Source organism: Drosophila tropicalis, unplaced genomic scaffold (genome assembly GCF_018151085.1).
Source record: "Drosophila tropicalis isolate 14030-0801.00 unplaced genomic scaffold, ASM1815108v1 contig_413, whole genome shotgun sequence".
NCBI lineage: Eukaryota > Metazoa > Arthropoda > Insecta > Diptera > Drosophilidae > Drosophila > Drosophila tropicalis.
Window position 1 is genome coordinate 1278992 of NW_027172877.1, and position 12148 is coordinate 1291139.

The 12148-nt window shown below is 41.8% G+C and overlaps 3 protein-coding genes across 3 annotated transcripts; 2 read left to right on the forward strand and 1 right to left on the reverse strand.

Annotated features, from left to right (window-relative positions):
• The first annotated feature begins 176 nt into the window (after positions 1-176).
• Marcal1 (SWI/SNF-related matrix-associated actin-dependent regulator of chromatin subfamily A-like protein 1) lies at positions 177-3192 on the forward strand. Its single transcript, XM_068285465.1, has 7 exons — positions 177-962; positions 1021-1511; positions 1569-1719; positions 1773-1937; positions 2000-2282; positions 2654-2848; positions 2911-3192. The coding sequence occupies exons 1-7, from the start codon at positions 238-240 to the stop codon at positions 3100-3102; spliced, it is 2202 nt and encodes a 733-aa protein (XP_068141566.1). The 5' UTR covers positions 177-237; the 3' UTR covers positions 3103-3192.
• An 82-nt stretch (positions 3193-3274) lies between these two features.
• LOC137573525 (cilia- and flagella-associated protein 44) lies at positions 3275-10145 on the forward strand. The gene is made up of 10 exons (XM_068285464.1): positions 3275-3421; positions 3475-3637; positions 3698-5514; positions 5573-6229; positions 6285-6392; positions 6663-8271; positions 8340-8762; positions 8827-9051; positions 9112-9438; positions 9496-10145. Exons 1-10 carry the CDS (start codon positions 3300-3302, stop codon positions 10078-10080), a joined length of 6036 nt encoding a protein of 2011 aa, XP_068141565.1. The 5' UTR covers positions 3275-3299; the 3' UTR covers positions 10081-10145.
• LOC137573527 (KIF-binding protein) lies at positions 10092-12064 on the reverse strand. Its single transcript, XM_068285466.1, has one exon. The coding sequence runs from the start codon at positions 11952-11954 to the stop codon at positions 10173-10175; it is 1782 nt and encodes a 593-aa protein (XP_068141567.1). The 5' UTR covers positions 11955-12064; the 3' UTR covers positions 10092-10172.
• Positions 12065-12148: the final 84 nt, after the last annotated feature.

The following is a 12148-nucleotide window of genomic DNA, read 5'->3' on the forward strand; positions in this document are numbered from 1 at the left end:
ATATAGCAGTTACTTTCGATCAGCTGTAGCCGCTGCTTTATAAAGTTTTAAGCTGTCCTTTATAATATTTTTGAATATTTCGACTATAACTTTGTTGCTTTAAAAAAATAATTATTATAAACCCATTGCAATTGAATTTTTAGAGTAAGTTGGCAGCACTGATTGCGTTTCCCAGTGAATGGTTAGCTATGAAGAATTGCGCCCTTTATCAATAACAAATTAAATTTTTGTTGTGAAATGTCGGCCTGCAGTGCTACGGAAATAGCTGAAAAGAGGCGCATTGCCTTGGCGAAACTGCAAGCTAAGAAAACACAATTGTCCTCATCTCCGAAAATTCCAGTTGCTACTACTACAGGATCTGCGCAGCTGGCCGCCAAACCAACAACAAATTTCTATAGATCTCCACCAGCACCAGCAGAGAAGAGCAAGCAAAATCCTGCAGTTAGTATAGCCAACAATAACCAGGGCTCCTCCTTCCTCAATGCTCTAAAAGCTATTAAACAAACATCCTCAAGGGAATTGAGCAGAGCATCTGCACATCCTTACCAGCGTCCCAATGGAAGCTCCAAGCCCACCTTAAGACTAAGTCCGGAAAAAGATAAGCCCACTGGATTAGCTCCTGTATTTGTTAATGCCATTAATTGCCGTGTTTATCTCATTAGTCCACAACGCTTCGCTGTGCATAGCTCCGGATACAACGAGCAACTTATTGCCGTGTTTAAGAATATGCCCAGCAAATCTTATGATAATAACACAAGAATCTGGGATTTTGCTCTAACTGACTACCAGCTTTTGCAAAAACATGTTAGTGACTTGAAACCTCATGTGATCATTGGGACCATCCCCAAAAAGCTGTTGGATTTGTGTCAGCAACCACCTGTGGATCCAGAATGGAGTGTCTTGGCCTCACTAGAGCCTAGTTTGAATGAGAAGTTGATGCCCTTCCAGAGGGAAGGCGTTTGGTAAGTATATCGTCTCTTTTTAGTAGGCAGAATCAACTTTAATCTCTTTGCTCTACAGCTTTGGAATTGCTCAAAAGGGTCGCCTCATGATTTGTGATGAAATGGGCTTAGGGAAAACCTATCAGGCGTTAGCCATAGCCGATTACTTCAAGGATGACTGGCCTTTGCTTATTTGCACAACAGCATCCACTCGCGATGCTTGGGCCCGCTACATTGGGGAACTGCTGCCTTCCGTTGCCCTGCACTACGTTCAAGTCCTCAACAATAATCAGCAATATGTGGGAGAAGCTAAGGTTTTGATAACCAGCTATAACATGATGGAGCGACATGCCGATAAGCTAATGCAACGTAAATTTGGTGTCCTAATTTTTGATGAATCGCACACACTAAAAAGTGGCAAAGCCAAATGCACCACAGTGGCCAAAAGGTTGGCCGATCAAGCAAAGCGGGTGGTGCTATTATCAGGAACACCAGCTCTGTCACGCCCTTTGGAGTTGTTCACCCAACTGCAGATGATTGATGGCAAATTTATGAGTTTTATGGAATTTAGTAAGTTGCTTAAATCATCATTTATATTCTATTATTATTACTATTAACTTTCTGCAGCTACTCGTTACTGTGATGGCAAACAAACTCATTTCGGATGGGATGCTCAGGGACAATCGAATTTGGATGAATTAAAAGTGATACTAAAACTCAAATATATGGTGAGACGCACTAAGTCCGAGGTTTTGCCAGAGTTAGCTGAGAAAAATCGGTAATATTGGACTTGCACCGCATTTGTTTCAAATAATTAAATCTTTCTCTCAGTGAAACTGTCATTCTGGATCCTGCTCTTGTGTGGACCAACGATGAAACTAAAACGAGTCTATGTGCTTTCACGAAAGAGCTCCAAACGAGTAAAGGCAAAGCCATGGAAGAGATTTTATTACGTTTCTATGCTCGCACCGCCGAAGTAAAAACCCGTGCTGTTTGGTAAGAAATTTACTAACATTATGTTCGCGACATAAATAATAAATATAGTTCCTTTTTTCCAGTGCATATCTGAAAACCTTAATCAAAGAGAAAATCAAGTTTATTATATTTGCCCATCATCGAATAATGCTAGATGCAATCTGTGATTGTTTAAGTACGCTTAAGGTTCACTATATACGAATTGATGGTTCAACACGGAGCGATCTGAGAGCTGATTTTGTTGAAACATTCCAAAAGAAGAATAGCTGCCAAGTCGCAGTTCTATCCTTAAAGGCGTGCAACTCTGGCATTACTCTGACGGCAGCTGAAATGATTATATTTGCCGAACTGGACTGGAATCCAAGTGTAAGCTTTACCCATTTTGCTCTGATGTAAAAGTTTCCGAATAGCAGATCTAGACTTATTGCGTGAAATAGAATTACGAATGGAAAAACACAAAAAAATTAACTACAGCTAAATAAGTAAAATAGGCCCCAGAGCTGACTTCAGGGTAAAAAAGATTCTAATTAAAGCAAAGGACTCGAACAGGTGCATGCAAAGCATTTTTTGAGGTGTATCTAAAAGTAAAAAAAAGATTTAACTGGTTTAAGAGCATATTTTATCTTTTATAAGTTTATTATTCTAAACACCATTAAAGGTTATTGTTTCTTATCGTCTAGCTCAACAATTCAGGCATTTACAACTTTAAACTTTATTATATTTACGTTTTTTTGCAGACCCTGGCCCAAGCGGAAAGTCGCGCCCATCGTATTGGGCAGACAAAACCAGTGATATGTCGCTATTTGATGGCTCATCAAACTGCCGATGATACAATTTGGAACATGCTAAAGGCCAAACAAGATGTCTTAAGTAAGGTGGGCATATTTGCTGAAAATCTACAAAAGGCCACACACACAGCGGCGCCTACAATGGTAAGAAATGAAAACATTTTTGAAAATTATCACAAGCAAATCATTTATTTCAATATTTGCAGTCAAAAAAAATGGACGAGTATTTTTCCCCAGCTAAATCTTCATCTAATGCTGGCTCTATAAAAAAATATCTATCACCAGCTCCTAGTGAGGCGAATAACAATAATAATAAGAGCTCCAAGATGGAGGATGATATCGCTGCCTTTTTCAACGACGATGAGGATGACGAAGCTTTTTTGGACTTAGTTATTTAGTTTGTTGACTTCTTTGTTCTTTTTTGGTTAGGTTGATTATTGTTCAGTAAATTAAATAACCTTGTAATAGGCATGCGTATCAGATTGTAACTCCCTCCACACTTAACTTAGCCTTGGAAACGAGGCAAACTTGTTGTTTTCTATCAAAAATAATAATTATATGCAAAAAAAAATAGTTCTTGTACCAAGTTGAAGTGATGGAAAGTTCACAGGGTGAAGGTCCGGGTGCTAGTGAATATGATTATGATCTGGGCGAGGAAGAAGGTTTGGTAGACTATGAGAATGATATATCGTTTGGACAGGAGATTCTTAGCCTTGAGTAAGTAGTATTAGTTTTGCGTAAAAGCTGCCGAAAATAAAGACATTTTCCAGGCACTCCTTCGGCTACGATTGCAAGAGGCTGTTCAATCTTGTCCTGGTAGATTCTAACACTTTGGTGTTTGCCTCTGGCAATTATTTGCATTACTTTGATATATCGCGACGTGAGGTCACCTTTCAGGAGACTATCTCCGGCTGTGGCGTTGGTTTTATTACAGTGAGATGGAATTAGATGATTTAATTTAAAGGCCATTTGTACATCATTTTTGCATTTCAGAAAAATGAGCATCCCGACTATGAGGGTCTTTTTACAGTGGCGGAAAATGGCCCGAAGCCCACCATATACGTTTATGAGTATCCATCTTTTAATGTAAGAGTAAAATTGCTGAATGCCGCCAAAACTTGCTTCACTGCCGGAGAGTACAACTCTACGGGCGAGTTATTTGCCTCACAAGCTGGTTATCCGGACTTCATAATAACCATTTGGCGCTGGGAAAAAGCTGAAGTTATTCTTCGAGCAAAATCGTTTCAGAGTAATATACTCTTTATTCACTTCTCTGTACATAATCCCATACTTCTGTGCTCTTCGGGACTGACTCACATAAAATTCTGGAAAATGGCCAACACTTTCACAGGACTGAAGCTCAAGGGTGACTTGGGACGATTTGGCAAAACGGATTTCAGTGATATCTATGCCATGTATATGCTACCGGATGAGAATGTTATCTCTGGCTGTGAATGGGGCAACCTGTTGCTATGGGAGGCGGGTCTAATTAAGTTCGAGATATGCCGTAAGGGACGAAAGCCCTGTCATACGGCTCCCATCACCAGGATAACCATGAAAAATGGCGAAGTCACCACCGTGGGAATGGATGGCTATGTGAGGGTTTGGTATTGGGAGACAGTTGACTTGGCTGATCCCCCAGAGCATGATCTCTTTGTTGAGATCGATCCAATTTATGAGTTTAAAATTGCTGAAGTTGAATTAAGATGCATGCAAAAGATCAAGCCATACGATGAGAACGATTTCTCCTACTATGCCCAAGATGGTAAAGGTGGCATTTGGTTTTGCGACATAAATACCTATGATGTCCCCAGGAAACCTCAACAGCTGTACTCTTGCATTGGAGGCAAAGTTCTGGCAGCACAAATGTCCCCAGTGTCCACCCATTTAGCGGCTCTCTCCGAGGGAGGTAAAATCTTTGTCTACAACTATCAGGAGAAGAAATTGTTGTTGGAAAAACAATTTCCCTCAAGTGGTGTGGACCTACACTGGTTTAACAGTCAGATTTCTGTCATGGGAGTAGAATTGGTGGCTGGCTTCGAAGATGGCATTCTGAGGCAACTATTTCTGGATCTGAGTAATCCTCAGAGACCAACTTTGTATCTAGTCAGGGCCATAAAGGCTCATACTGCTCCACTCACCCGACTGACCATAAATAGGACCAGTTCGCTCTTGCTTAGCGGGGCAGCCGATAAGAGTATCTTTATCTATAAACTGGCCAGAGATGAGGACAATTTGGTCTTGCTTCAGCCACTGGGATTTTTGGAGTTCAAGGCCGTTCCCAATTGTTTTTATTGGCACGAAACCATAGACAATTTGGTTTTAATTGGCTGCAAAACTGGTGAAGTGATTGAATATAATATCCGTACAACAGTCACCAATGAGGAGACATATTTGTCGTACAAAATCACCGAACAGGACCGCATGAAGACCACCAAGTTCGTGTCCGTGAAGAGTCGCATTCGTCGTGACATAAAGCGAGAGAAAATCAAGAAGCGCAAGGAAAACAAAAAGGAACGAAAATTACGTGAGATAGAAAAGTTGAAGAAAGCCAATCCGGGACTTCAAATTGATGTGGAATCGGCTTTAGCCGATTCAGAGCCAGAAGAAGAGGAAGAACCTTTGCATATACCCAGTGTACCGAATCCCATACTCTGGCTATGCTATACAGATCGTCAGACTATATGGGTTTCCATGGCGGGCTATGATGCGGGTTACATCTATGAATTGGAATTTGGAGCTGCTGAGCCCACAATAAGCACCATGATAGCAGACGGGGATGACATTGAAGTGCACTCGTATTGCGTTATGTAAGTATCTGGGAGAGCTTCTTTTCATATGTGTTTACTCACGACTTTCCCTTCTCAGCGAGGACTATCTCCTTTTTGGCCAAATGAACGGACGTGTGAGATTAAATCGCACAAATCCCGAAAACTTTACCGATCTTACCGAATATCGCATTTATAATATGCATGATAGCATCAAGGGCGTAATTCCTAGTATAGCAACTAGCTATAATGGTGATCATATAGTTAGCGTAGGACATGATGGTAATATCTTTCTATACAAATGGACGGGACCAAAAAACATCAAGGGTCAGTTTAGATCATTATTGCCAGCAATGCCCAAGCGAGTGGGTAAAGAAGAACCAGTTGAAGACATATTGGATCCGGACACTCCATCTCTAGAACAGGAGAAGATTAATGCTGAACTTAAACGGCAGCAAGAAGCGGCCGAAGCTCATGATCAAGATGTTCTATCCAAGATCGGTGCATTGCAGGGTGAATATTTCAAAATAATGAAAATTAATGATGAATTGCCGCCAGAATTGAGGGCCAAGCATAAGGATCTGTTGCTCGATCCGCGCATTACGCAGCAAATTCGGCAGGAACTTCAAGCGGAGTTGGATGATGTGCGCGAAGATCTAGCCTACGACTTGGAATTTGCTCAAGTCGGACATCGCAAGTTGTACAATCATTTTCTGAAAGAACTGGATCACATACCCTTTGCCGTGTCTTCCATACGGTGAGGAAATTGAAGCCATCTCAAATCTGTTGAAAGTTCCTATTACTTATTATAGGGCCAATATTCCTAACGTCGAATCCTTTCGGTTGCAATCTCTGGGCGAAGAGTTTGAAAAAATCAAACGGGATATTGAGGACCGTCTAAGGCGAGAACAGGATCAGGGGTAAGTAAGAACTCAAAGGCACCCGATAACCAATTATCTAGGTACAAGTCCTTAATCCGTATTTTTGGATAAACTCATTAACAAGCAGCCGACACAGAGAAGAACGCATCCCAGAACAACCGGAAGTGTAAGAGTAAAAGTTTAAATAAATCTTTCTTTGCACTTGCCTTCAATTTGGATGCACCTATTCCCATAGTTCCCATAGATTCCCTAGCAATCATCACTTTTATTTGCATAATTTTTGAATCGTAATATCTTTATTTTATTTAGCCTTCATGATCTTGTGGCCGCCGAGGATAAAGAAGATTCTATTGGTGATCCGCCACCGGAAACGTTTTTCTTTGGCCGTGATCCTCGGAATATAACACCCAAGTTTAGTAAGAAGATGATGCGACTCCTGATGCGTTATCGAAAGCGCCAGATTTTTGAAGTGCGTCGCCTATTCGACTGGGACAAATTGGAGCGCCAGAAACCAGATCCGAATCGGAATCATCCAGATGATGATGCCCAAATTGCCGAAGCCATGCGTAATCTTGGTGACTATAAGCTGAAGATTGGCAAAGACTATGAACCAAAAGCATCCGAAACCCTGACCCATAAATATATTGAAATTGTGGAGTGCCGGGAACGTTACTTTGACCTGATCGATTCCTTTAATAAGAGCTTAAGGGCAATGCGAGATCGGAAAAAGGATTTGATGAAATTCTTAAACGAGAAGAGGGAGCGGCTCGCTCTCATACATGAATTTGTGCCCGAATCTGATCGTATATTGTTGCAAGAAATCAAGGATGTGGATATGGACTTGGAATATCCCGAACTAAATCTCATAGAACATCATAAGCCCGGCTGTGGGGTGAACATTGATGATATTTTATATTTGGAGAAAAGTGTAAAACAAATACTGGCGGAGAAGCAGGAAGAAGATTCCACAGACGCTGTCAGTCTATATAATATGTACCACTTGGATTTGCCCGAATTGCACGAAAGAACCTATTTTAGGGCCCTGCAAATATCCAAGGAAAAGGCTCAATCAAGGCTCGATGAAGTATCCCATATGCCATCACGAACAGAGCCGGCCTACTTTGAATTGGATGAAAATGAAGACTCACCCTTTCACTATGAGATGCGTTATCGCTGGCTCCGCTTCCGCAAGATTGAGCAGTTGAGAATTCACGCAAGCGTAAACGAGGAGGTTACCCAATTCGACAAAGACCTTCAGAAGTTGGACATCAAACGATTCCATGTGAATATGGAAGCTGAATTCATGGCCGCGTATTTAATCAGTTTGAATCAGGAATTATATATTTTACGAGACAGCGAGGAGATCGAGAATCGATTGCTGCACAATGCCAATAAGGCAATGAGCACCCGCAATGAGATTCAGACACAGATCAATGTGACCAATCGCCAGTTGGATGACCTACGCAAAGGCATCGACAAACTGAACGAGCAAGTTGCTGCAGTTCAATTGACCTTTATGAGCACGGTGAAGGGTCACAAGTTCTATGATTTTCTACGAAGGATTTTCAAAAAGAAGTGGCGCCCACCCAAGCGTATACGGGGAGATGATGAGTCCTCATCATCTGAGTCATCTTCCTCGTCCTCCAGCGAGGAGGATGGAGCTGATGCCAAAAGTTTGGACTCACTGGATATGACCACAATTCGACTGGATGAAACGACATGCCCGAGTGGCCTAGAACGTCAGCTATATGAATTCGCGTTCAGTATGCGATCGGATCGTCATGAGTTGGAACGTTCCATACAGGAGCTTCAACGTGACATGGAAATCAAGCGTAATGACATAGCCGAAATGCACAAGAAGATGAAACACCATGAATCTGTCTATGAACGTGAAAAGAATACTTTGCTTGAGTTTCGAGTAATTTAGTAATGGAATCATAAATAATTAGTCCAAAGTCTAATTCCTTTTCTATTTAACTTTTTCAGCGAAATCGCCAACAAGAGATCAACAAGGTCAAATTGAACACAGTCGTTCGCATGGATCAGTTGCAGCATTTCAAGGAGGGTGACGACTATCGTGATGTTTCCAAGGCCATTCTCTTCGATGCCGACATGCTAGTGGATCTCAGACGTCGAGCGGATAAACTAAGTGAGGAGACCTTGGCCACCAGACGTTGGCATCGCATCAATATTGTTCATTTGCGTCGCATGAATACGGACATTAAATTCATGCGTTATGAGATCACTAGACTGGAGGAGGAAATCAAGCAGGCCATGACCAAGAGATTTGGGTTGATCATCAATTTAGATGAACTGGAAGAAGAGGTTCTAAGAAGATATGTCTTTGAATTGGAGACCACAGCGGAAGATGAACTGAAATCGCTAGAAAAGGAGCTGTTGGATAAACAGGTAACACAAGTGGTGAAGTAAAGCAAGCTTTGGTCATCAACATTCTTTCAACCCTTCCCCCTAGCGTGAACTTAGTGCCTGCGAGGAGGAACTGGTGCAGGAGACGCAAAATAACACAGAGAAGCTAAACATTTTAACAGTTCTGCGAGAGGAGAAGAACATGCTTGATGTCATACTGGACACACAGGAACGAAACTATGCCAAATGGACAAAACCCTGTACCCTTAATCTATCCTTTGATATCGAAAAGTTAATGCGCATTGACAAGCAACTTCTAGAGCAGATTGAGGTAGCCGTCCATTTTAGGTATACAAGGTAATATAACATAAAATTTCTTATCTTCTTTAAGTGCTTGGAACGTGAGATCTGTGCCTTGCGATTGAAAACGAAACCGCTGCAGATTAACAATGAACCTGAAATGGATCCAATGGAACCGCCTCAAATCGCTACCACAGAACTTTTACCCCATGATGAGGGTTTCGTATGCCCCACAATACTAAATGTGGACGCCTTTATGTTACCACCAATGCCGGATGATTTCATTTTGGATCGTGTCCACACCATAGTTCAGAAAAGTTTCAATCGCTTACTCGGCCGGCATACAACAGCCGAGAACATTAGGAAATTTGCACAACGATCCTCGTTGTACCTGTGCCAGGCTGCCTACAACTTTCAGGTATGAAATCAATAACAGAATTTGATTTGAAACTTAAACTATGTCATGTTTTTTCAGGGCAAATTTACAGATCGCATAGCGGAATGCATTACCGAGCACTTGGAAACAATTGTGCCCAAGAAGTATTTCATTCACATCAGTGCGGATGAGCTGCGAAAACTGTTCAACGAAGTGGTCACTGTCTTTGACTATGAACGTTCGGATGTGAACACAGAAGAGCTTATCTCTGGAATCTTTGAACATGCAAAGGATTCGCTCTGCGCCCATGCTCACAGTGACGAAGTGGATGTCGTGAACCGCACACAATTTATTGTGACCCATATGTTCAAGGAACTGATTGAGGTTTTGCCCTTGGAGGAGTTTCAATCTGATGAGACATTAAATAGCTTAGTTGATGTACTCGAACGAGAGCCCATGGTGGATCCCAGAGCCATTGGTGTGGAAGCGCTTATTGAGAGTACCATGAAGCATGCTGCTGAGAATCTGTTGGATGGCATTACAGCAGTCCCAGTTCGAAAGGTGTGCAGTAATATACAAAAGGAACTTGTCAAGAGGCGTCAATATAAACAGCCCAGTTGCCAGTCTCCCATGTCAATTAGGATTGCTACCAAGAAAACCACTGGCCCCGGTGGACCATTTTAACTGGAACATGATTTCTTTTTTTTTTTTTATTTATTATTGGACTAAATAAAGCTGATTTTGTGTGATTCTTAAAGAAACTCTATTTTTTCTCACTAAAGTAGTCTGGCTTTGACCGCTTCTATTTTAAGTGGGAGGAGATGGAGCATTTCACGTACGACACCAGTTTCCCCATGCAATGGTCCAGCAGCCTCTGGGTGGGACTCACAGCCGGCATTGAAAAGCTTATAGTAGTTATTACAATTATTCAAATGCTCCAATTGCTGCATTGGATTTGCTGTGAGTAACTTATAATACAATCGTCCAATATGGAAATGGGCATAGAGCATTATTCGCTGCTCTTCCACATCCATATTCGGTCGCCAATCCGTACCATTTGCTGACAGATACGATTTGGCGTAACTCTGGAAATGCTTTATGGCCTTCATGCAGCTCTGATTTGCCTTTTTAATCTCATCTGGGGAAGGGGAGTTCTTTGCCTTGATCGCATCAAGGCGTATATCCAAAACGGCCGCATTAGCGGTACCAGCGCCATACCAACATTCACGGCAGATTTTCAAATAGAACACGGGATCGATAAGGTCTAGTAAATCTTCAAGAAATTTTGCGCGTTTTTTATGCATTTTCGCCTGATTATCAGGATTTTCCTCAAAGAAAACAATATGTTCATAGGCCTCGGCATAATCCTGAATAATTTTGCAGTATTCGGTAGCCTCTGTCTCGGCTTTATAATAATCCTTGGCTATGTCTAGCCATTCATTGACAAAATGGAAAACTAATTTGGCATCATCAAAGGTCAGACAATAGTCACAACTGATTCGATTCTCACATGCTGTTAAATTCAAGTCCGAAAACCGGTAATCCTCTTGTGAAGCACTGACCTCTAGTTGCTTCATCGCTTTTTCAGCGCTTCGTTGGGCTTCTTCTAGATCGTCGCGCAGCAAACGCTCCTTTGATGTTTGAAGTAAATATAATCCATATTTCGCCCAACATCTGGCCACATCTGCATAGCGGTGCTTAAAGGTCTCACTTACATCTGCTTTCTGTTGTTCGGTCATCTGTGGCAATAGCATGACACCTTCGTACTCGGCCATTATTAAGGTGGCTGCAGCTAAATGATGCCGTGCCTCCTTAAAGCGTTCCTCCCCAATATAATACTGCGACAATGTTGCGGTGTTAAGGGCAAAATCAATGGCATCATATGATTTATACTCCAGTTGACGGTGCAGCGTTCGATGACAGAACTGGGCCGACTTCTCCAGCTCACCCAAGTGGCCAAACATTTGTGCCAAATAGAAACAGCATAGCGTGTACAGATTTTCAAGCTCTGTGGGCCCACTAAAAGTAGCTGATGTATCATCAGGTGGACTAAAGATATCCATTAAGCTATGGGCAATTCGACCACTGGACTTGAAGTCCTGGTAGGACTTTTCCGCTTCCAAGAGCATATCCATTGCCTGTTTATACTCCTGCCTTGAGCCCAGCACTATACTCAACTCGTTTATCGCACCCACATAGGGAATAATCCCATCACCGGCGTCCTTGTGTGACTCTATTAACTGTAAGCACTGTTTGAGCATCCTAACACCCTCAGTCGGCTCTTCAGTATAGACATGAATCCTTCCTAAATCACGGCACACAAACGCTAAAATTGATTTATAACTCAATTCATCTTGGCCCCCGTCCTCTTCACTGGCTGCCACCGATACTAGCTGATCCTCCAATTGTTTCTTCAAGTCCTGCAAAATATCGCGGGCCTTGTAATGAGATCTAAATGGCTCTGTAGAAGGATCTGAGCGACTTTCGTTTTCCACTAGGTCATTGGACTTTTCATAGAGTTCCTTGTAATCACTTAATATTTCCTTTGGAATAACCATTTTCCAATCTGACAATCTGGGCTTATTATGACCTAAAATTTTGTTTTGCTTTTTTTTTTTTTGTTATTGTACAATCGGTCAATAACTGCAATCGACGAGTCAGCGCCACCTCCGATAACACATACACTCATCGACTGTATGTCTGTCATATCGATTGATTGTGTTTGCTTATCGATATAACTCAACAAACAAAA